The following is a 23179-nucleotide window of genomic DNA, read 5'->3' on the forward strand; positions in this document are numbered from 1 at the left end:
TTCAGACTTGATCCAGATTGCACCGTGAAAGGAAAAACTCAAAACATGGATCGCTAAACATGGATAATGTTTATTTTAGCTAGTGAGTCACCTATAGGAGAAAACTGTCACGTTCTCACTGAGCTCGGCAATTCAGACTGAATTCTGTTTAGCAGCAGATTAGAATCCTGATCAGTCCAAAAAAAAAGCATTAAAGAGGTTCTCCTGAACACCAGATTTGAGGATTGATGGACATCAGAGGAACTTATGGCATTTCTGAGCAGGTTTCTCCCAAGACAAATGCACTTTTGAATGACAAGATTGCAGGAAAATAACAAAGAAACAAATTAATACAACAACAAAACAAACAAAAAAAAAAGTGTGCATTGGCTGGTGTCATTCGGCACCAAGCTGCAAAAGTAATCTTTTGGTACACACACAAAAAAAATAGATGCTAATACACAAAGGTGAAAGGGCTACGGTGGAGTAAGTCTACAATATTGGACGTGATTATTCAGACTTGATATTCAGTCAGGCAAATATCAATTATGTTTTTACAGCGTTGCGTAAATTCAAGTATGATTTCTCTGTCCTTGGATGCATAATTGTCGCCTCCTCTGAGAGTGCTCAAGTTTCAAGAGCGCTAAAATTTCAATGATTTACAAAAAGACAAAACAAGAAGCCTGCAAAAACATTTGAAATCCTCAGAACCAATGACACTGGTTAGTCAGTTAATACCAAACAGGTGTCCAATAATAGTTAAGGATACTGGTATAAGCTTTTAAGAAGGGCTGAAAGTGCTTTAAGATAGTTTACGTGAGTGATTTTCATTTCCGTTTCGTGCGAGACTTGAGCATAAGGGCAGATCCATCAGAAGTTGTTGCTGAATTGTCCACTGTTGTGATTTAAGTGTTCGTACATCATCTTTAGCAGAAAAAATAGGTCAGAACCCAGTTGTTCCTCTGAGGTTACACAATATTTAAGGTTCTACATCATTAGTGTTGACGTTCTACCACGGAGATCTCTGTAAACCTACTGCTTATTTCTATTTCGCTCCTGTAAAAAAAGAAAGAAGAGACACAATTAGACGATTCAATCGAACATGGAGCCATTAAGAAGATCTTTTGTCTTTTACTAAGCCAGTTTGTGTAAACTCAGATGAAACTGAAGTGTTTTGAAAATCTCTTGTGGTATTTTGGCGAGAAATCGAGAAATCAATGCAATCTTTTCAGCACTGCAAAATGCTCTAAATTGTTGTGTGTTTTTCTGCATGTAGTTGGGTTAAACACAGATTTAATTTGAGGTTTTTTTCTTTGTTAAAATCTGTACATTTCTTTTTCCAGAAAAGATACAAATTAAGATTGTACTTTATTTACAGAGGACACAGACAAAAGTAATTTCTTATTAGACATATTTATTACAAGAATCATTACAATTCTGACCACTACCAATTACATTATTATTATTTTCATTAAACTGACAGACATATAAAACTCGGTAAATAAATCAAAATATATCATTTCTATGCTAAAAGTGATTTTAGGTTTACGGTGTTATAATATAGTGTTATAGTGGTGGATAATAAGTCATTTTTTTATTGCTAAAAAATTTTAACAATCTCATTGCAATTCGTAACTTTTTGATTCCGTGGCTAATTCAAATGAATTCGTACAATCTCATTCATATAATTTAGAATAATTGATGATCTCCCAAGCACGGTTGGGTTTAGAGGTGGGGTTGGGTGCCACGCCTCCTTTTTAAAATCATGTATTGTCATGACTGAACTCATACAAATTCTATTAAAAAAATTGATAATATAAATAGATAATCTTAAAAAAGAATTTGCATGCACAATTCCATTTTGACCAATTGATTAAAAACAGGCATGTTGTCACCAATCATAAGGGTTTCAGTTTGCTAAAGATACAGGTCCAAAAACAATGCAATTTTAAAGCATGTAACAGTGAAAACAAAACTGTTGACAATGCAGAATTAATACCTTTCATCCTTAAATAAATTTTAAATACACTACCGGTCAAATTTGGGGTCAGTTTTTTTTTTGTTTTTTTTTTAATCATTCCATTCATCACGTCAGTATTTATTAAATGTAAAAAAAAATGTTTAATGTTTATAACAATTTTAAATAACTGCTTTCTTATTGTATGTAGTTTTAAATGAAATCAATAATTCAAATGAAATCATCTCCAGTGCTTTCATTACTATTACCATTAAGAATTATAACAACAATAATAACATAATAATAATTAAAATTAGAGTGATTTCTGGGATCATGTGACTCTGAAGACTGGAGTAAGGAAGATGAAAATTCATCTTTAAAATGACTGGAATTATTTACTACTTTTGAGCAGTTATTTTATAGTGCTGTATTTTATTTTACTGTATTTTTGATTAAATAAATGCAGCCTTGGTGAGCAGGATAAGTTTATTTTAAAACATTTAAAAATACTGTCCCCAAACTTTTGACGGATAGTGTATATTAAGTAAAATATCAGATGAATTTCCACAGCAGATGAAGACCTCAGTCATACAAAAGGTGTATTATATTATTATTTAAATGTTATTCTACATTAAGATATTTACCCCATATCATGGCTGTGATTTAGCAATTTATAAACCCATTGATCATTTACTCCAATGCCAATTGCTCTTTCTTTTTTCAGACTACAAAGGAGAATAAAAAGTGTTCTGCTTTGACTTGTGCATGTGATAGTGACAAAACGTGACAAAAAAAAAATGGTCTCAGTCAAAACCAAGATTTTTTTTTTTGATATATATATATATATATATATATATATATATATATATATATATATATATATATATATATATATATATATATATATATATATATATATATATATATATATATATATATACACACACCTCCAGAGCCCTTGAAAATCTCGATTAATTGATTATTTTAACTCATCTATGATTAATGAACAATTTATTTATTTACTTGTTTACTTATTTATTTATTTATTTATTTATTTATTTATTTATTTATTTATTTATTTATGTTAAAAAATATGCCATCTCAAGGCATCTCTGGCATAGCTTCCAATCATTGTCAATGTAGTGCAAATGTGCGACTGCGTGAAGGCTGTGCCGGACCATACCCGTGCGTTCGATGCAAAAGTATAAATCAGCCCTAACATAGCGGGGTCATGTGACGCCACATACGGTAGGGAAAGTAATTGAAAGAATTGACCTGGAAAAATTTGATTATAAGCTGATTTCGATTACTTTTTTATTAATCGCCTACTTGATACAGTGATACAGTGCAAGTATTCATAGCGCTTCACTTTTTCCACATTTTTTTTTTATGTTACAGCCTTAATCTAAATTGGGTTAAATTTATTTATTTCCTCTAAATTCTACACAAATTACCCCAAAATGACAATGTGAAAAAATAGTTTTTGAAATTGTTGCAAATTTATTAAAAATAAAAAACCTGACAAATCATATGTACATAAGTATTCACAGCCTTTGCCAAACAGGATTGTCTCAAGGCACAAAGCTGGGGAAGATTACAGATAAATTTCTGCTGCTCTGAAAGTTAAAATGAGCACAGTGGTGTCCATCATCCGTAAGTGGAAGATGTTTGGAACCACCAGGACTCTTCCTACAGCTGGCCGGCCATCTAAGCGGAGTGATTGGGGGTGAAGGGTCTTAGTCAGGGAGGTGATCAATAACCCGATGGTCACTCTGTCTGAGCTCCAGCGTTCTTCTGTGGAGAGAGGAGAACCTTACAGAAGGACAACCATCTGTGCAGCAATCCACAAATCAGGCCTGTATGGAAGACTAGCCAGACGGAAGCCACTCCCTGCCTGAAATTTGCCAAAAGGCATCTGAAGGACTCTCAGACTATAAGAAACTAAATTCTCTGGTCTGATGAGACTAAAATTGAACTCTTTGGAGTAAATGCCAGGCTTTACATTTGTAGAAAACCAGGCACCACTCATCACCAAGCTAATACCATCCCTACAGTGATAAGCACCTACCATGCTGGTGGTGGCAGCATCAAGCTGTGGGGATGCTTCTCAGCAGCAGGAACTGGAAGACTAGTCAGGATAGAGGGAAAGATGAATGCAGCAATGTACAGAGGCATCCTGAATGAAAACCTGCTTCAGAGTGCTCTTGACCTCAGACAGGGGCAACGGTTGATCTTCCAGCAGGACAATGACCCAAAGCACACCTTCACAACAACTCGGTGAATGTACTTGAGTGGCCCAGCCAGAGCCCCGACCTAAATCCTATTGAACATCTCTGGACAGATCTAAAAAAAGGCTGCACATCGTCGCTTCCCATCCAACTTGATAGAGCTTGGGAGGTACTGCAAAGAGGAATGGGCAAAATTTCCCAAAGACAGGTGTGCCAAGCTTGTCGCATCATTTTCAAAAAAACTTGAGGCTGCCAAAGGTGCATCAACAAAGTATTGAGCAAAGGCTGTGAATACTGATGTCCATGAGATTTTTCAGGTTTTTTATTTTAAATAAATTTGCAACAAATTTAAAAAATCATTTTTCCCATTGTCATTATGGGGTATTGTGTGTAGAATTTTGAGGAAATAAATGAATTTAATCAATTTTGAAACAAGCCTGTAACATTTTTAAAAAAATGTATAAAAAGTGAAGCGCTATCAATACTTTCCGGATGCACTGTACAACACTGATCATACGGCAATTTTTTTTCCATATCCTTTCACTTATTATCATAATGCTGATTGCCATTTACTGCCATCAAATGAGATATTGTAAACAGGACATTTTGTTAATTTCTCCTCCTGTTGACTAAAAAAGTAGGAAGGCCATATGGCATTCAAACAACACAACACAATTATTATTTTTTTTTAGCAAAATACCCTTCAATTTTTAGTAACTGAAAAGTGTAAAGTTCTCTGATCATGTCTCATCAACAAATCTGAGAATATTTATAGCTCAACGTGTGTGTTAATGCATAATAAATAAGAGTAGTTTACTGGGCAAAACTCTGTAGAATAATCATGCTTTTTCCATTTAAAACAGATGAATACTAGCTACATCAGGTGTCATGTATGACTCAGTCTAAGCTTATTAATTTTCCACACAACGTAAATCCGCTAGCACTAGAAGACTTTAATCAATGTAATTGGAGCTACTCATTATATTATAGCCAGAGTTTTGACTACACTATTATATAGAGAAACAAAATAAACAGTAGGTGAATGGATCAGAAGTCAAAATGTCAATGACGCAAACTGACAAATTGGATTATTTGCATTAGCTCATCATTCTTGAATACTTGTATATATTTATTATACACACACAGACTACACATATAATTTAAATATACACCCACACACACACTTTTTTCATAAAAACTATACCATTAAAAATCACTTCATTGCACAAATCAAGCCTTAGATTTGACAAATTAAACCACAGGCCTCTGAGACATTTTTTAGTTTAAATAATTCATTTTATTATGGCTTTGGCAATCTACACATGATTGGCAAGATAATGAAATATAACGTTTAGAGAACACCTAATCTGAGGTTTGTTAGTTGCTCTGGAAAAAAGCTAATTTAGTCCATGTACAACGAGACATCTTGCAATTTCAATTTATGTTCTTGACCAACAGGTTCATTCAAAACTGTCTTATGTAAAAATGCACAACTATTTTTAAAGACGAATGACATGCTGCTCAATATATCAAAATAATTATCATTATCACGATAATAGTATATGCAATATCCTGATCGCAGAGAGGTGCAATAACTTAATAATAATTTATTTTGATTTATATGGCAAGCTTTATTGTGGTTTTTTTAGTTTTTATTGTTTTTGTTTTTTTACAAAATTTGACCAATCAGATAGGGCTTTTGCTATGTTTACAGCTGCCTTCCCAGTAGGTGCTAGGGGTGAAACGGATCACGGTTGATCCGTGATTCGTACGGATCACAACCCACGGTTCGGAACACACGACCCACGGATAATTACTTTTTTTTTTACTTGTAGATTAATCCTAAATTTGTAACAATCACAGAGAGATCGCCTCTCGCATCATTCAAATCAAATGTATGAAAGAATTTAGGCTTTTCTGATGGAAAAAGTTGTGGTATGTTATTGGTGATGTGTTGGGTTTCTTAGGTTATTAAAGGTGTTTTCTTGTCACTACTTGTTTAGTCTGCATTAATGCATTCAGTGTAAGCTCCATGATTAATCATTAAAAGACCACGATCTCAACACCCACACAACAAATTTTAAATGATGATGATTTGCAAAATGTTTATTAATCCTTCCAATTACTGCATTCAAATCTGTGTTTGAAAAACGCAAAAATCAAGAAAGAGATTTAGTTTTTAGTTTGCAGTTAAATAACACAGAAGTACTGGGATAACAGTTAAGTTTAGATACAACCACTGATGTTTACAACCACTAATGTAAACCAGCCATCAAAAATATGCCACTGAATAATTCTTCAAAAATGGTCATCCAGCAATGAAACATTAAGTTTTATGAGTGAATAAATGAATCATTTATTGAAAATTAGACTAAAAATAAATATGGGTTGTACAAATTATAATGTTAGATTTCTACATTTAGCGTTATCAGCAACAGTAGCAGTAACTGAATTTACCACAATTTATTTTTAATCAGCTGATTATTTCTTTATTTTATTTTTAATAAAATTACAGCTTCTGAGTAAAACCATAAGTTTCTTGCAGTACTGTTTGTAATAAATAGAAAGCAAATGGCATTTGTCTTCTTCCCTTTTTGGTTGATCAAAAAAAAAAAAAAAAAAAAAAAAAGTCTGATCCATGACTAAAAACCCATGATGTGATCCGAACAGTGAGATTTGAGATCCGTTACACCACTAGTAGGTGCCATTATAATATTGGCTAGACCAGGTCCAAATGTGAACCTATAATGCCTGCCTCAGAGAGATGGAAATAAATACATGTACTAATGACGGCAGTAGAGGCAAGTGACATATGTAAACAGCATATAAGAATTATAATATCTGTCGATGATTTCAGTGATTTAAAGTCTAAATGTTTGCACCTTGACACAGTTTTTTAGCTTGTTTATTTGAATATTTATAATTGTGCTTTTTTCCTAATTTTTAAAAATAACATTTTGATAAGGAAAAGTTTTATTAGAAGAAATATTATTACTGCAATACTCGGCAGTATCACATATTGCATAATTTCCCAGTTTCGTGCAGCCCTAATACTAATGTAATGGAGCATTAGAGTTGCAGTGCTGCATACAGGTCATATACATGCAGCAAATAAATTCCTTCAATTCACAATCTGGTTATATACAGGAGTAAAAGCAGCAGCTTAAATGTTAATTGAAAGAAATAAATCTGCATTTACTCACCTATATGAATTTCTTTCTTTGAAGCAAGCTAATTTTAAAGCATTAGGTTTCTGGTTCCCATAGTATTTTATGGCCTGTTTCCACTATGCTTTTCTGGCCGTTTCCACGGTCATAGTGTACCAAAAATCAAACGGTACCATACTGCTTTTTTGGTACCCTTTGCAAAGTGTACCTAGCATAACAAAAGGGTACCAAAAGGCGGAGCTAGACGCGCAGCTGAACGCTATTGGTTTACAGAGAAACGTCACTTGTACATACACAAGCAGAATGCAAACAAGAAACTGCCAATTTTAAATACACAGCCGAGACATTAAATTGTAATACTATCTGCATATAATAACGAGCCATGGTTGACCCAAGCTCAAACCTTGTCGTCGTCTTGATGTACAGCCACAAACCCAAGAAGAACAAAGTCTGCCGAGTCCTGTTTTTGTTTTACGAGCCTGTCTAAAAGTGCGAGCGGTTTTACTTTCTCCAGGGAGCTCGCGATCGTGCTTTTATATTTGAAATAATGAACTTCTTGAGCTGATGATAATAATGTGCATGTAATTATTGAAGCGCTTCTGACATCCAATCCTTTCAGAAATGGACAAACGCAAGAGAAGCGCGAAAAAACAAAGGAAAAGCAAGAAAAAAAACTAAGGAGCAAATGATTCTTTCAGGAACCTAAAACATGAACATACTGCCATGTTTAACTATTATCATCGCCTTTTGGACTATTATGAACTCGGAATGTCAGAAATACTATCTAACAGAGGTTACATGTGCTGGTGAAGATTAAAGATACAGATGAGAGGTTTGCACTGACTAGGCTATGTGTTGTTGCTGTTTTTGAACGCAAAATAAGGACTAAATGTATGCTGTGTTTAGTTTTTTTGTAATTGGTAACATATCGGAGACTGTAAGCGTCTGTATGTGTTCATATATGTTGCATTTATTTATTTATTTATTTTATATGAAAGCAGAGGCTGCAATAGGCTATTTTTATCATTGATCTGCAGTTATAATCAAATCTTGTTCATAGAAAGGTTAGTAATGAGCATTTATACACAAGTATTTATGTGTTTAAAGCATCTGTTTAGCGAGAAGTGCTTCTCATATAATATGTGAACAGCCCGTACAGCTTTAGCGAGATTTCCTCGAGGGCCATTGGTACCCTTTAGGCAGTGGAAACGCAAGCCTGATAAAGGTGACCCGTATAGTCGGTGGAAATAGGCCATTATGGGAATAAGTAGGGACTGGCAACTGTTTGGGGACCCAAATTTTTTAAAAAATATATTCTTCTGTATTCCTCAGCTAAAACTCAGATGTTTGGAACGGCTTGAGGGTGAGTAAATGGCAGATTTTTATTTTTAGGTGAACTATCCATTCAACACATCAAGCGCAACATTTTAATTGAATAGATATTTCAAACATTTATAGTATTATTGGTCTGAACTGAATAAAAAAAAACACTTCATGATTCTACTTTGCAGGTATGTAATGGCAAAACATTGTAGGTAATTAACTTTCTAGTGGCAAACAGTTTCCAAGTTCCAAGGAAATTTCAGCTAGATTAGGATAAGATAAAAAACTGTATTTGTTGTAAATAAAGACATGCTCATCCTTAAAAATCTGACTTAATGAACCCCCCAAACTCATGTAATCTCTTATGTGAACGCTATGTGTATAACAATGATGAAATGCAGCTGGTGGCAAGGTAACAGGCACAAATATCTATTGAGCTGGTTGGGCAGGAAATGATATAAGTCTAATCTATTAATGGGACATCTGCCTGCTGTTTGAGCAGACACACTGATTGGTGTCACTGCTCGACACCAGCCTTTTGTCAATAGATTGGCAGAGACTTCTTAGTTGTTGTTTTAAACAGAACCATTTATTACACAATACTTATCTGCTGACACTTTGGCTAATTGAAATGTGGGGAAATGTGTGAAATATGTGCAAGGCGTGTTGAGAAATAATACACAAACAGCGCATTTCTTCATTCCTATAATGATGTTTTGAACTACCATATCAAATATTTCATTTGGAATTATGACTGACTGCACTGGTTTTGTCTTGCTGCTGCCTGTTTCTGAAACATAAGAGAGACAGAAAGGCTAATCTGGTTCAGAAATGAGCTGCTATTCAAAAAACTAAGTTAGGAAAGGAGCAGACATGCTGACAGCACTAAAACATAACAATGTTTATGAGATCTAAAGGTGCAGTGCCTGCTTTCTGCTATTGTGAAGAGTGGCAGAAAGCTGCGCTTACCCTTCGCATGGCTTCCTCTTCCTCCTGTCGCTTTTCGTAATGTGCAAAATCGTCAAAGATTGAGGTGGTATGCTTGAAAGTCGCAATAATTTTAAGCACTTGCTTTGCTTTCTCTAGGGGCACTTCCTGAGTGTCCCTGGAGTTAGTGACAGGCTTGTTGTCATTGTTTTCTAAGCGAATGTGCCGGAGCTGGTTATTGGGTACGTCCTTAACAAAGATCCATTTCACCTCAAACTTGCCCTTCCATTTATCCTGGGACCAGACGCCAGCATAAGCGTTATAGTCCACGGTTGACTTCATCTCTGCCACGCCGCAGAAGTGTCCACTGCCATTGACGCTAAAGAGCAGGTACAGTGGACCTTTGGCACCAAGAGAGCGGTAGGCACCATCCAGGCGCTTGTTTCCATGCTCTGTGCTGCACCAGATGGAGTACTTGATAGAGCGGTGGATGTCGTCCTCAGAGTAGCTCTTGATGATGAAGACCCGTCCGTTTTTCAAGGTCCAGTCGAAGTCTTTGGGGTTGTAATTGTTGAGGGCCTTGAGCTTTTCCAGCACGGGATGAACCTCGCTGGAAGAAGGCAAAGAGCTCATGGGGACTCCTGTCCCAAGGCCAAAGTTATCCATGCCGCTGTTCTGGTTAAACATGGTTCCTCGGTTCCGAGGGGCCACCCAGCGGTTTTGGATTAGGGGGTTCTGCGCCTGAGATGGGTGCAGGGGCTGTGGAGGTCCTGGCTGCGAGTGATGGTGAGGAGGACCTGGGGGAAGATGCTGAGGGTGCTGGGGAGACTGGACCTGGAGCTGCTGGTGTTGGGGTTGGTGTTGGTGTTGAGGAGGCAAAGGACTTTGAAGCATGGGTGGAGGTTGAGCCAAGAGTTGCTGCTGTACCAACTGCTGAGGGGGCAGCATTTGCTGCGCAAGAGGGGGTTTGGTGATGGACCCTTTGTCCTCCCAGGTCCCAATGTTCATGTTATGCTTTATTGGTGGAGGAGGAATTGTGACGCCGCTTCCCAAAATCATGTTGGGCTTCGGCTTCATCTTAGGCTGAGGCTTTGCAGGTTTCCTCGCGATGGCTGCCCATGAAGTGGGTTTCGGCGCAGAGGAGCTGACAGGTGGCATGCTGTTAGCGGCCATGCTACTCATACCCACCGTCCCTCCTAAAGGAGACCCAACAGTTTTCGTAACAGCAGACATGTCAGAGCCGAGCTTCAGTCCAGCCATTCCCTGATCAATACTACTGAGCCCTGGAACTTTACTAAGTTGCGTGTCACTGCCGAATCCAGCCTGTCCATCAGCAATTGCCCGACCCAAAGAGCTTGGTGGGTATCCATAACTACTGCTGTACGCTGAACTCTGTGTCGACTGTCCCTGAGAACCACTGGTGCCCCAGGTGGAAAAGTCTGCATTTCCAGGAAAGAAGTTAAATCCGTGTTGACTGAGAAAAGGGGGCGTGTTGCCTAAAGCACCGGGCTGGCTGAAGACTCCGTCGGGAATGAAGTGATGCTCACCATTGCTCATCTGTCCGTATGTGGTCAGGTAAGGCATAGGAGGGTCTCCTGCAGTGGACCAAGCAGCCTCTCCCAGGGAGTAAGGGAATCCGATAGAGGGAGCATAATAGCTAGGCATGTAAGGATCAGACATTGGTGGGTAGCTATTACTCTGTAGGGAACAATTAAAGATAAGTCAGTAATGGTTATACAACAAACCAATGGCTAAATAATGATGTGAATGATAATAAAGCATGATAATTACTCCTGTTTAAAGAATTGGGTTTGTTAAAGAGGTTAAAGTGAATTCAGCTTTGCCATCAAAGCAATGAATCACATCATAAATTATATAAAACTAAGTATTAATAATATATCTTTCAACTGAATTTCTATTTCACAATATTAGATTATTTACCTATTTAAAGAAGTACACAGCCCAAACTTTGAACAGTGTATAACAAATGGTTGGTATCATCACAGAATAATAACTACTATGACAGTGTAAAGACAGTAACTCACCTGATTTGTCTGACTGCTCAGGTAATTGTCAAAGTCATCATCATTTACAGCATCCTTCTGATGCATCGAACCGTTTTGCACTAAACAAAATTACACGACAGATGAAGTCAATTCATTTTACTAACCTACATCAAACCACTGTGATGTTGATATGAAATATTGAGACACAAGTAAATTAAATTTGGTAAAGAACATGTACAGGCACAAACAAAAGATGTAAAAGAGTTTATGCTGAATATTAATCAAAGTAAATAACTTTTGCCTTTCAATGTCAGAATTTTTAAGTCACTAAAGACAGGCAGATTAAAATTAAGACTGGTCTGCTACATAAAATATGACTCACAGAAGGAGTGACTATTTATAAATGAGACACATCTAGCAAACCAAACACCCTTAAAGAGACAGTTCATGCAAAATTATGTTTGTCATCTTCCACATGTTGTTCATTTAACTTAATGACAGTCTAAGTTCTCATTTACTATATGGAGAGGAGAAAACGAGGATGATACCTTCTCCCATCTTGTATTTCATAACTATTGAGGGTAAGCAAATAATGACAGGTTCATTTTAAATTCTTTACAACACATACCTTTGTTTCCTTGTCCTTTAGGTCTCTTATTTTGGGTTCAAAGTGTGTAGACAGTGACAAAAAGAGAGGAAAAATTCGTAAACATCAATTTATGAAGAAACAAACATGTACACAATAATTCGGCCTAGCAAGAGCAGCTATCAAACACCAAACACTCTTAATTTACAGATAAGCGACCACGATTGACGCTGACGCTTTTTAAAGCCTATTTAAAAAGTTGACTCGCCCAAGCGCGCCCAGAAATGCTGTCTAGGTAGGCGGCTCACTAGGTTTTGAGACACAGCCATTACCTGTGCGTGCACCATCATGTTTATATGGATACAGTCTCTCGTACCTGATCGACAGTTGTCGCAGACATCCTCCGGGAGCCCAAACTGATTGCTGATATGACTGTCCACGGTCTCTCCTGCCACTGCTGCGGGTTCACGTTATTTTTCCCTCTCTCCGGGTTGCCCTATAATCACAGCGTATTTCTCAGGCGTTGATCTGCTCGCCTGCTCTCAAATGGTCGGCAGCGGTGCTCTCGGACGGCAGTGACAGCGAATGTCAGACGGCTGGAGGAGGTTGGTGGCAGTTTGGGGTGTTTATGTTAGTCCGAAACGTTCACAACACTGTGTAACGTCTAGTGAGAATATTACCCCAGCTCTGCTCCACAATGGCGGATGGGCTCTGACTCTCACTTCCGTTTTCCGAGCGCTGACCTTCCGCCGCTGACGTAAAAGAGGAGACATGCGCCTGCTTTCTCATACAGTCAGTGCAAAATATTACTCCAGCGATTCATTTCTCGAGAAGAGTTTTCATTTTGATATTTATGTGCTTTGTATATTCCGTGTTTGCTCGCAGGAACGTGTTTTTGATTGATTCTTGTCATAAAGAGACTGCTTCTCATTTAAAAAGGATCACAATATAATAGCATGTTTAAAAATATTGGCTTACATTTTTTAAATGCTTGTTTATTTCATTAATATACTTAGATTGGCTACATTTTAATGCACGTATAAAAATGTGTGAAATACGTGTTTTTATTTTAGAGGCAAAGGTTAAACCATTTCTTTTAAAAAACGTGAAAAATATATTAAATATTATATATAAAATGCAAATATTTTAATTGCCATATTTAATTATTTTTGTAAAAAATAACGTTTTTATGTATTTTTCCTCTTTTAATTTTTAATAATGTTAAAATAATAAAAACCGATTTATTTTTTATTTTTTTTAACATTTATTCTTTGATAAAAGGTTTATCATCATCTATCATGTTATTATAATCACATTTTTTAATATGTATTCAAGATTTTTTTTTTATTACGGGAGGGAGGGGGGGCATAACCAAACAGGTGGGTGAATTTAGAAATTAATATCCATGAAAAAACATTTAGCTTTAAAGGATTTTTACCGCTTGGTGGCGCTGTTCTATTTCACGAAAATAACATGACCGTAAATGATGTTCTTTACAAGTCGTCAAAATAAAAGTCCTGTTACTGCTTTTAACTGCTATCTGATTGCAATAGCTGATGTTAAATATACATCGAGTTTATCAATTGATATTCATGGATATTAATAAGGATATTAATATGAATATTATTGATATTTATGGATATTATTTAAATTAAATATTTAATATCCAACACAGTAAAAATGAAATGTAACACTATCTATCCATCCATCCATCCATACATCCATCCATCCATCCATCCATCCATCTCTTTTATATTATCGTTTTTAAATCAGATATTTAAAAAAAGATTTGCTTTATTCATAACACCTTTTATATAATCTAATATTGTTTTATCAATTCGATTTTCATTATTCGAATAATACTTTAAAAAATTTTCCACCATTATCATTGCTGTTGCTGTGCAAGCTTAAGCTGAACTTTAATTTTTGAAGCAGACTGTAGTCAAATCCTCAGCCATACTGATCTAGTGTGAGTGTTTCTGGCTTCAGCTCGGTGTTTGTGAGGTTGATCCTCCAGGAACACTCGTTCACAATCAGTCCGAGGTTTGGAGCATGCAGAACATGCTGACGGTGATTGCAAACGCGCTTAAAGGAGGTGCCAAAGTAAATGTAGGTATCATAATGTTTACCTCTTTATTGGTAAAGATACAGAGGCATTGAAAGGTTCAATCTCTGTTTAGCTTAGAGGCATTAAAAGATTTACAAGAGGCTGAACTAGATCTCTGTAGACTCATCGACCTTGTTGATGGCGTACAGTAAATGCAGAGTTATGCTTACTGTAAATTACACAGCCGCTGAAATGGTTAAATTGCTGAGTCACAGTCTTTAGAATAGTTTCATTGTAATTTATTGAAACGAGACTTGATTTAATGTTTTTGGTCTGATCATATGGACCGTTATTTTGTGACCTTTTTCTGCTGTTTACAATTTGTAGCTAGTTCAGAAATGTACAGTGTTGACTATAGTGTGGTTTATTAACCCCATTAATCATTTGTAATATTTTAATATTTTTGACTGTGTTTTATAGGGTGCCCAGACAGTGTCAGAGGTAAGATGGTCAAGGTTTGAACTCTAAATTGACTTATTCATTATTATATTACGAAGATCCACATACACTACTGATCAAAAGCTTTGAGGTCTGTATTCCTCAGTATTTAGTATGCAGTAATATTTAGTAAAAATTTAGTATGCACTTTTCTCCCCATAGACTTCCATTCATATGCACACGAATGCATCAGACTTATAACGCAAGCTCGTGCAACAAGTTTCGCACTTTGCTGCATTGCAAAGTTCAAGCTTGGTGACCTGCGAAATCGCATTACTTGACTGCGTGAGACCAAAACCTGATCTCTCTGAACAGGAATGTAAAATATGGCCCAATCGCTCACTTTTTTTAATGTCTAATCATCTTGTTTAATCTCGCCCCTTTTTGCAGCGCCGTACGACAGAATTTCGCATGCACAGTGTGACCAACTGAAAAAAAAGTGTTTTGGTAATGTTCAATCGAAGTCTGGAATGATGCGCAACAAGAAAACCCTTCCCCCATTCAATTTCAGTTGGAAGTACATTGACATAGTGAAATAAAAGTCTCAGCAACTCCCGATTCATGCTCACGCTCAACATTTTACAAGCTGATTTGTTTTTTAAATGCTTTTCCAAAGTCACTTATTACTGCTCTGCTCTTCTCCAGGGCTCCAGAGTGGTGGTATCATCACGTTCATTTGCCGACTTCACACCTCAGGCTAACTTTGACATAAAGGTAAAGTTGGCATGTTATATCAAACCACTAATCTATAAGAGATTCAATCTATATAGATCAGTGCATGAAACCTTTTTTTTTAAAGCTAGAAATGTTTAATTTTTAACTAAACTAAATTAATTTCAAATGTGGAAACTGGACTGCAGAAGTTTCAGTTTACTAGAGCAGCTTCAACTTTACTAGATCTGAGTTAAGCTGCTTTGACACAATCTACATTGTAAAACGCGCTATAGAGATAAAGATAAATTTGAATTCAGAGGTGTGACCTTCATCGTTTGGACGAAGGCCCATCGGTCCAGACGGTGCTCACCAGAGAGGATGGACTCAAGTACTATCGCACAATGCAGACTATGAGACGAATGGAGCTGAAGGCAGATCAGCTTTACAAGCAGAAGATCATACGAGGCTTCTGTCATCTGTATGATGGCCAGGTAAAAAAAAGTCTATTCACTTTTTTTTATGCAACCATTTCAAATTATGGGTTGCACTTCCTGTTTGGGCAACTTCTATTCAAACTAACTGAAACAAATATCTATTTATAATAAGGTTAGCTACAAATAGTGCTGGGGAAAGTTACTATTAAAAAGTATGGTTGCACTTTACAATAAGGTTCCTTAGTTAATGTTAGTTAATGCATTTACTAACATGAACAAACAATGAACAATACATTTACTACTGTACTATTGTAATTGTTCATGTTAGTTAACGTTAGTTAATGAAAATACAGTTGTTCATTGTTAGTTCATGTTAACCCGCGGTGCATTAACCAATGTTAACAAGCATGCTAGTTCAGTTATGATTAATAAATGTTGTACAAGTGTTGTTCATGATTAGTTAATGTTAATAAATGCATTAACTAATGAACCTTATTGTAAAGTGTTACCAAAAGTATATATTACAATAACCTTAAAAAGTTGGAAAACGTGACACTTATTAACATTTTAATATTTCAAAGTGCTATATTCTCTGGGTTGGTGTTATATATTACGGTGCATTGTTATTTTACAAGGTTATTTTACAGATTTATTTCTCTATATATTATTTCTTAAATATTAAATGATTTCAAACTACTAAAATGGCAATAAAAGTCACTTTGTTAAACTGTAGAGTTGAATTTTCAACATCAAAAGTCGACAGAGTAGAGATCAAGCTACTATAGTGCAATTTACAACTGTAAATAAACTGAAACTGTTGGAATGGAATATGGAAACTGTTAATTGACAAATAATTTTTAAAGTGTACCAGAAAACTATAAAGCATTGGTCATTTGATTTTTATTTTTTCTACTGTATTTATCAATGCTTGTGATTGGTTTATTATATTTTATGCACAAATACTGGCCTACAAAATTATCCAAATTTACAAATTCCTTCCAAATAGAGCCATTCAAGTCATCTTGTCAAATTATATTCAATATCACAATATGTATCGCATAAAAATAAATGATCTCAATGTCTGTTTTTTCCAATATCGTGCAGCCCTACATTAGGACCACATGCATATACTGTATGTGGCTCTTTTGAGTTCACTAATTTTTAAGATCAATTGTATATTTCTTACAGTAAAATTGTTGCCGAATGACTCTTTTTAAGTTTTCAAGTGTTTTGCTTAAAGTTTTATATTAATTATAATATTCTTTAATATTTGATGGATGAACTGTGAGGAGAATATAGTGATATTATGTAATTATAATAAGTCAACAAAAGTTAGTCCTATCGTTTGTGTTAGGGCATCACTGGAAAAAGGTGCATAACTGCTGTTCACACACATACACATTCACTTTCAAATGATTGGTTTGCTCTCTCTCTGTCTCTCTCAGGAGGCTTGTGCTGTTGGCATTGAGGCTGGTATCAAGCCCACAGATCACCTGATCACAGCATACAGGGCTCATGGTTACACCTACACCAGAGGAGTGTCTGTGAAGGAGATCATGGCAGAGCTCACAGGTGGTCACTTCAGCCATACAGCACCATTAAAAGAAAAACTGTATAGTTTATCGGAGAGATGAGTGCAGTTTTGATTTTCCGTGAATTTGAATGATCTCAGATCTAAAACCTGTCTGATCGTTTCTGATATTTTGCATAATTTATCTGATATGAGATATAATATCAAATAAATAGAATGATAGAATAATCACAAGAAAGTACACAATAACAAAATTTGATTGCAAAAAAACTTTAAATTACAACATTTTAAATTTATTTTGTAAAAAAAATCTCTCTGCTGTAATTTACAGATAAAAAAAGGATTTTAATTCAGAATTAAACCAATATATACACTGTATATATACTGTATATATATATATATATATATATATATATATATATATATATATATATATATATATATATATATATATATATATGAGCAATATCACACAAGTAGCAGTGCAATATGGCTGTATATGAGCACTGGTGGGAGAAAGAGCATTGGCAGAAAGAAAGAAGAAATGCCCGCATGTGTTTATTATTTTTCCTTACAACAGCAATCTGGTACTGATGGTACTGGTGCTTTTTTCAGGGTTAGTTATTGTGATATCGCTATTGCAACAGAGAAATACTGTAGACTGTAATAGACTGTAATACTGTAGGGAGATATCTCTGTAGAATGATGGCATTTCATGTCACGTTCAGCCTTATAGTCTTAAAGTGTCAGCAAAATCAGCTGTTTTGTCATCACTTTAGACATTACGCTGGAGAATCATTTAAACACTAGCTCTAAAGTGACGTTGGTGAATTAGTAATGGCAGTAAACTTCAGTTCAGTACTTTAGTAAAAAGTAATTTACTTTTTACATGATGAAAAATATAATAAAGCACTTTGTTTATTATTATTATTATTATCATCATTATTATAATTTAGGCGACACTGTGGCGCAGTGGGTAGCATGTTTGCCTCACATCAAGAAGCTTACTCGTTCGAGCCTTGGCTTGGTCAGTTGGCGTTTCTATATGGAGTTTGCATGTTCTTCCCTTGTTCACGTGGGTTTCCTCCGGGTGCTCCTATTTCCCCCACAGTCCAAAGACATGTGGTACAGGTGAATTGGATAGGCTAAAATTGACCGTAGTGCAAAAAACATATGCTGGATAAGTTAGCGGTTCATTCCGCTGTGGTGACCCCAGATTAATAAAGGAACTAAGCCAAAAAGAAAATGAATGAATGATTATTATTTATGCCAAATGACAGTAATTCATTATTAATAGAGGATATATTTTAAGGTTGAATGTTATGCTTGCTTGTTTTTAGACTAATGAGATAAGTGTGCCGGCTCAAATGCATTTAAACTTTTTTACATAACAAATATTCATAAAATCTATTTAGTTGTTTCACTTTATTATTTGCCAAAAAATGAATTATTTAAAATAAATTGTTCAGTTTTAGCAAAAACACATTTGTTTTTTCTGTAATGACAGATGGGCTAATAGATTAGTTCATCTCTATGTGTAAATATGTAGAAGATAAACGTTCTATTCATATCAAAATCTAAAATTATCACAGTTTCCAGGAAAGATTGTTGAACATCAAATCAGCATATTTTTAAGTTTTCACTGGATCAGATGACACCGACGTAATGGCTTCTGAAAAATAAAACCACTGTGTCATAAATGATCATTAAAGTACACAAAAGCAAGGTATTTTCATATTTACTGCATTATTGCTCAAATAAATGCTTGATTAGTAAAAGAACATATTGAAAACATTAAAAATCTTTAACTGTTATCAAATGTAAATAGGGCCTTGTCATTGATTTTTAAATGTAAGGTTTTCATAATTTAAAGCTGAAAGAAAATGTCTTATGTAAGCAAAATGAAAAATGTGTAAACATGTAAACGTGTCTATTTCAGGCAGAAGGGGTGGTGTTGCTAAGGGCAAGGGTGGCTCTATGCACATGTATGCCAAGAATTTCTATGGCGGTAATGGTATTGTTGGTGCCCAGGTAAGATACACAAATTAGAGCTAATAAAAAAAAAAAACACAATGATCAAAGCTTATTGCTATGTAATGGGTCTGTTTTGAAGGTTCCTCTCGGGGCAGGTGTGGCATTGGCATGTCAGTATCAGGGGAAGAATGAGGTTTGTGTCACCCTGTACGGAGACGGAGCTGCCAATCAGGTGAAAGCAACATTTTCACCATGCACTCACAGGTTTGCATGCGATCTACTGTTGCAAAATAACATCTTATCTGATTCATCTGCTTATCAGGGTCAGATCTTCGAGTCGTTTAACATGGCAGCTTTGTGGAAACTCCCCTGCATTTTCATTTGTGAGAATAATAAATATGGCATGGGAACATCAGTGGAACGAGCCTCAGCCAGCACAGACTATTACAAGAGAGGAGACTTTATTCCTGGACTGAGGGTGATTCTTATTTTTTATGTGTGTGTTTGTTGATGTTGCTGCATCACAACTCTAACCAGTGCATGCAAACATTATGTGAGCATCTACACTCCCCTAAAGTTTTTTAAGTTATTGTCAATAATAAAAAAATATATATAGTCAAACAAAAATATTGTGAAGCATTATTACAATTTTAATACATTTTTTACTGTAAAATATTATATTATGTATTTTTATTGTGATTTTAAGCTGAATTTTGATAAAAAATGATCCTTCAGAAATCATTGTAATTATGCTAATCTGGTGCTCAGTAAACTACTATTATTATTATTGATGTTGAAAACAGTTGCAGGTAAGTATGCAGGTAAATAAAAAGTTAATATTTTAAAAATATTCCGAAATGAATTCAGTTTTAGTTTAATGTCTCAAAAGTGACAGTAAATAATTTGCAAAAGATATTTATTTTCAAAACTTCTCTTTGAAAAAGATGTCACAAATGTTTAATCAAAAAAAATTAAGCTGCAAAAACTTTAATAATTTCAATTTCTTGCTAACAACTTGATTAACAAAAACTGTTGAACTGAAAACCAATAGTAGCTAATAAACGATTTCTGAAAGATCATATGACATTGAAGGCAGTAATCCATCAGACAGCCATCAAGTAAATAGAAATTATAATAAAATGGACAATAATTACTTCAAATTGTAATATTTTTTTATAATCTAAATGCAAGTCAAACCCTTTTCCCATGTTTTCTCCAGGTTGATGGTATGGATGTTCTTGGTGTCAGAGAAGCAACCAAGTTTGCAGCAGATTATTGCAGATCTGGAAAGGTAAAGAAAAAACGTATATTTCACTCGCTTAACAAGTCAAGTATGTAGTGGTTATAGATTTAGACACAGACAGGTTTTGTAACCAAACATCCGTTATAGTGCAATCCGGCCTTTTACTGGTAGGCAAATGTTTGGCCTGTGCTCTTTAGGGTCCCATATTAATGGAGTTGCAGACATATCGTTATCATGGCCACAGCATGAGCGATCCTGGGGTCAGGTGAGGTTGAACTTCAGCCTTTCCCCTCCCCGTCGCAGGCCCTCTTTTAAAATCCAGTCCTCAACTGATTGACCCTATCATTACATCCTTAGTTTTAGGTAGTTAGCACATTATTTCATTGAGCTCACTATTCAAAGTACCTTTAATGAGTTTCTTCTATTAGTTATCGCACACGTGAGGAGATCCAGGAAGTTCGCAGTAAGAGTGATCCCATCACAACGCTTAAGGACCGCATGATTAACAGCAACATGGCCAGTTTGGAGGAGATCAAGGTACTGCATACATCATTTTCTGCATATTGTTCATTTCACCAAGAGATTCTGGTGGCCATCGGCCATTTTAGAGTTAAAAATGTAACATTTTTTTTGTTGACTTTATCTGAATGGTACAAAACTTGCAACTCTGCATCCTATTAATTGAAAATAATGTTCATTTGTTTTTCAATTTTTTTATTTTATATAGAAATAAATTGTGCATAAATTACATTCAAATTGTCTAACAGTAACTGAAAAAAATACCATAATAAAAATATGCAGAAAAAACTGTATAGTCTTTTTATATATATATATATATATATATATATATATATATATATATATATATATATATATATATATATATATATATATATATATATATATATATATATATATATATATATATATATATATATATATATATATATATATATATATATATTTATTATATATATATATATATATATATATATATATATATATATATATATATATATATATATATAGTCTACAGAACAAATCATCATTATACAATTACTTGGCTAATTACCCTAACCTGCTTATTTGACCTAATTAACCTAGTTAAGCCTTTAAATGTCACTTTAAGCTGTATAGAAGTGTCTTGAAAAATATCTAGTCAAATATTATTTACTGTCATCGTGACAAAGATAAAAGAAATCAGTTATTAGAAATGAGTTACAAATTTTTCTCTCCGTTAAACAGAAATTGGGGGAAAATAATAATAATTATATTAAATATACAGTTGAAGTCAGAATTATTAGCTCCCCTTAATTATTAAGGGGGACTAATAACTCTGACTTCAACTGTGTGTGTGTGTGTATATATATATATATATATATATATATATATATGTATATGTATATATATATATATATATATATATATATATATATATATATATATATATGTATATGTGTGTATATGTATATATATATACTTTTCTATCTGGCTTGTATATTTTTTAATCTGGTTTTACATTATTTTATTGCTAAGTGAAGAGTACTAGAGGTTTAACACCCCATATTATGTTGTTTTAATCATGACAGGACATTGATGCAGATATACGTAAGGAGGTGGAAGAAGCAGCACAGTTTGCGACCACTGATCCAGAGCCGCCGCTAGAGGATTTGTGCAACCACATCTTCTACAATGACACTCCCTTAGAGGTCAGAGGCACAAACCCCTGGACGAGGCTCAAATCCATCAGCTGAAGAACATGCTAATGATGCAACTATCCATTCCTCTCATAATCCTATATGCACAAAAATATGGATAATATTAATATTCATAAAAACATAATTACATTCCTTTACAGCTGGTACTTTTAGATGTGCAGACTGTTGATATATCATAAACACATACTGTAGAATGATCAATGTTTAATCCCAATATCGGAAAAATAGATTTTTTGTAAACAGATATTAATGAGCTCAATCATTGTCTCTGAATGGAATCTTTAGCAATGAATTATATATATTTATTTTTAATCTCCATATTGCAAAATGATGCTCAATATGAAGTTTTTGATCATGAATTCATTGAACTCTGTATAGTTTAGGATTGAATGAATTGCTGTTTGAAACAATACTGTCATTAGAACCTATGCATGCTGGGAACATTTACAGAATATTCTGGCAACGTTCTCTCAAAGTTATGAATAAACATTTTCAGTAATTGAACATCCATTAAGTGTCATTTTTGTTCACTTTATGTTTATATAAATAATGTCCTCAAAATGTTGTCAAATAAATATTGTTGTTTCTTTTGCTATTGAACATTCAGGGAACATAACTTTATCCTAATGTTTGAAAAAGTGCTAAATTTAATGGTTCCTAACATAAATAACAGTATATAAGCAAGAAAATTAGGTAAAACAAACCAGACATTTTGAATGTTCGGAAATACCGTTTCCATTTACAAAACATATTTTAGCTATGATATTTATTCAGCAAATTTTGAGAGTTTTTAGAAAACATGTAATGGGAACTAAAATTATTTATTTAACTAAGGTTATAATGTATAAATATGTAGTACTGTCATTTGAAATTGGCTGTCTGTGTCATTGTTAATTTGGTTAAATCC

At 34.6% G+C, this 23179-nt stretch overlaps 2 protein-coding genes across 2 annotated transcripts; one reads left to right on the top strand and one right to left on the bottom strand.

Moving 5' to 3' along the window:
• Nucleotides 1-50: 50 nt before the first annotated feature.
• ythdf3 (YTH N6-methyladenosine RNA binding protein F3) lies at nt 51-12909 on the bottom strand. Its single transcript, XM_056450349.1, has 5 exons — nt 12550-12909; nt 12216-12240; nt 11627-11706; nt 9624-11279; nt 51-1035 (listed from the first exon to the last, which is right to left on the bottom strand). The coding sequence occupies exons 1-5, from the start codon at nt 12571-12573 to the stop codon at nt 1012-1014; spliced, it is 1809 nt and encodes a 602-aa protein (XP_056306324.1). The 5' UTR covers nt 12574-12909; the 3' UTR covers nt 51-1011.
• Nucleotides 12910-13852: 943 nt separating this feature from the next.
• pdha1b (pyruvate dehydrogenase E1 subunit alpha 1b) lies at nt 13853-22776 on the top strand. The gene is made up of 12 exons (XM_056451176.1): nt 13853-14282; nt 14701-14721; nt 15364-15432; nt 15690-15863; nt 17252-17378; nt 19277-19368; nt 19451-19543; nt 19634-19789; nt 20531-20602; nt 20752-20819; nt 20983-21091; nt 22144-22776. Exons 1-12 carry the CDS (start codon nt 14226-14228, stop codon nt 22306-22308), a joined length of 1203 nt encoding a protein of 400 aa, XP_056307151.1. The 5' UTR covers nt 13853-14225; the 3' UTR covers nt 22309-22776.
• The last annotated feature ends 403 nt before the right edge of the window (nt 22777-23179 follow it).

The sequence above is a fragment of the Danio aesculapii genome, chromosome 24 (assembly GCF_903798145.1).
Source record: "Danio aesculapii chromosome 24, fDanAes4.1, whole genome shotgun sequence".
Taxonomy (NCBI): domain Eukaryota; kingdom Metazoa; phylum Chordata; class Actinopteri; order Cypriniformes; family Danionidae; genus Danio; species Danio aesculapii.

What these genes read in the sequence shown, in the direction of transcription:
- ythdf3 (XM_056450349.1), bottom strand. Translation starts at nt 12,573, where the DNA reads ATGTCTGCGACAACTGTCGATCAG. An exon ending in CTGCGACAACTGTCGATCAG is followed by an intron (nt 12,241 to 12,549) that starts GTACGAGAGACT and finishes ACCCAAAATAAG; the next exon opens with AGACCTAAAGGACAAGGAAA. An exon ending in TGAGCAGTCAGACAAATCAG is followed by an intron (nt 11,280 to 11,626) that starts GTGAGTTACTGT and finishes TGTTCCCTACAG; the next exon opens with AGTAATAGCTACCCACCAAT.
- pdha1b (XM_056451176.1), top strand. Translation starts at nt 14,226, where the DNA reads ATGCAGAACATGCTGACGGTGATTGCAAACGCGCTTAAAGGAGGTGCC. An exon ending in ATGGTATTGTTGGTGCCCAG is followed by an intron (nt 19,369 to 19,450) that starts GTAAGATACACA and finishes TCTGTTTTGAAG; the next exon opens with GTTCCTCTCGGGGCAGGTGT. An exon ending in ATGAGCGATCCTGGGGTCAG is followed by an intron (nt 20,820 to 20,982) that starts GTGAGGTTGAAC and finishes TTCTTCTATTAG; the next exon opens with TTATCGCACACGTGAGGAGA.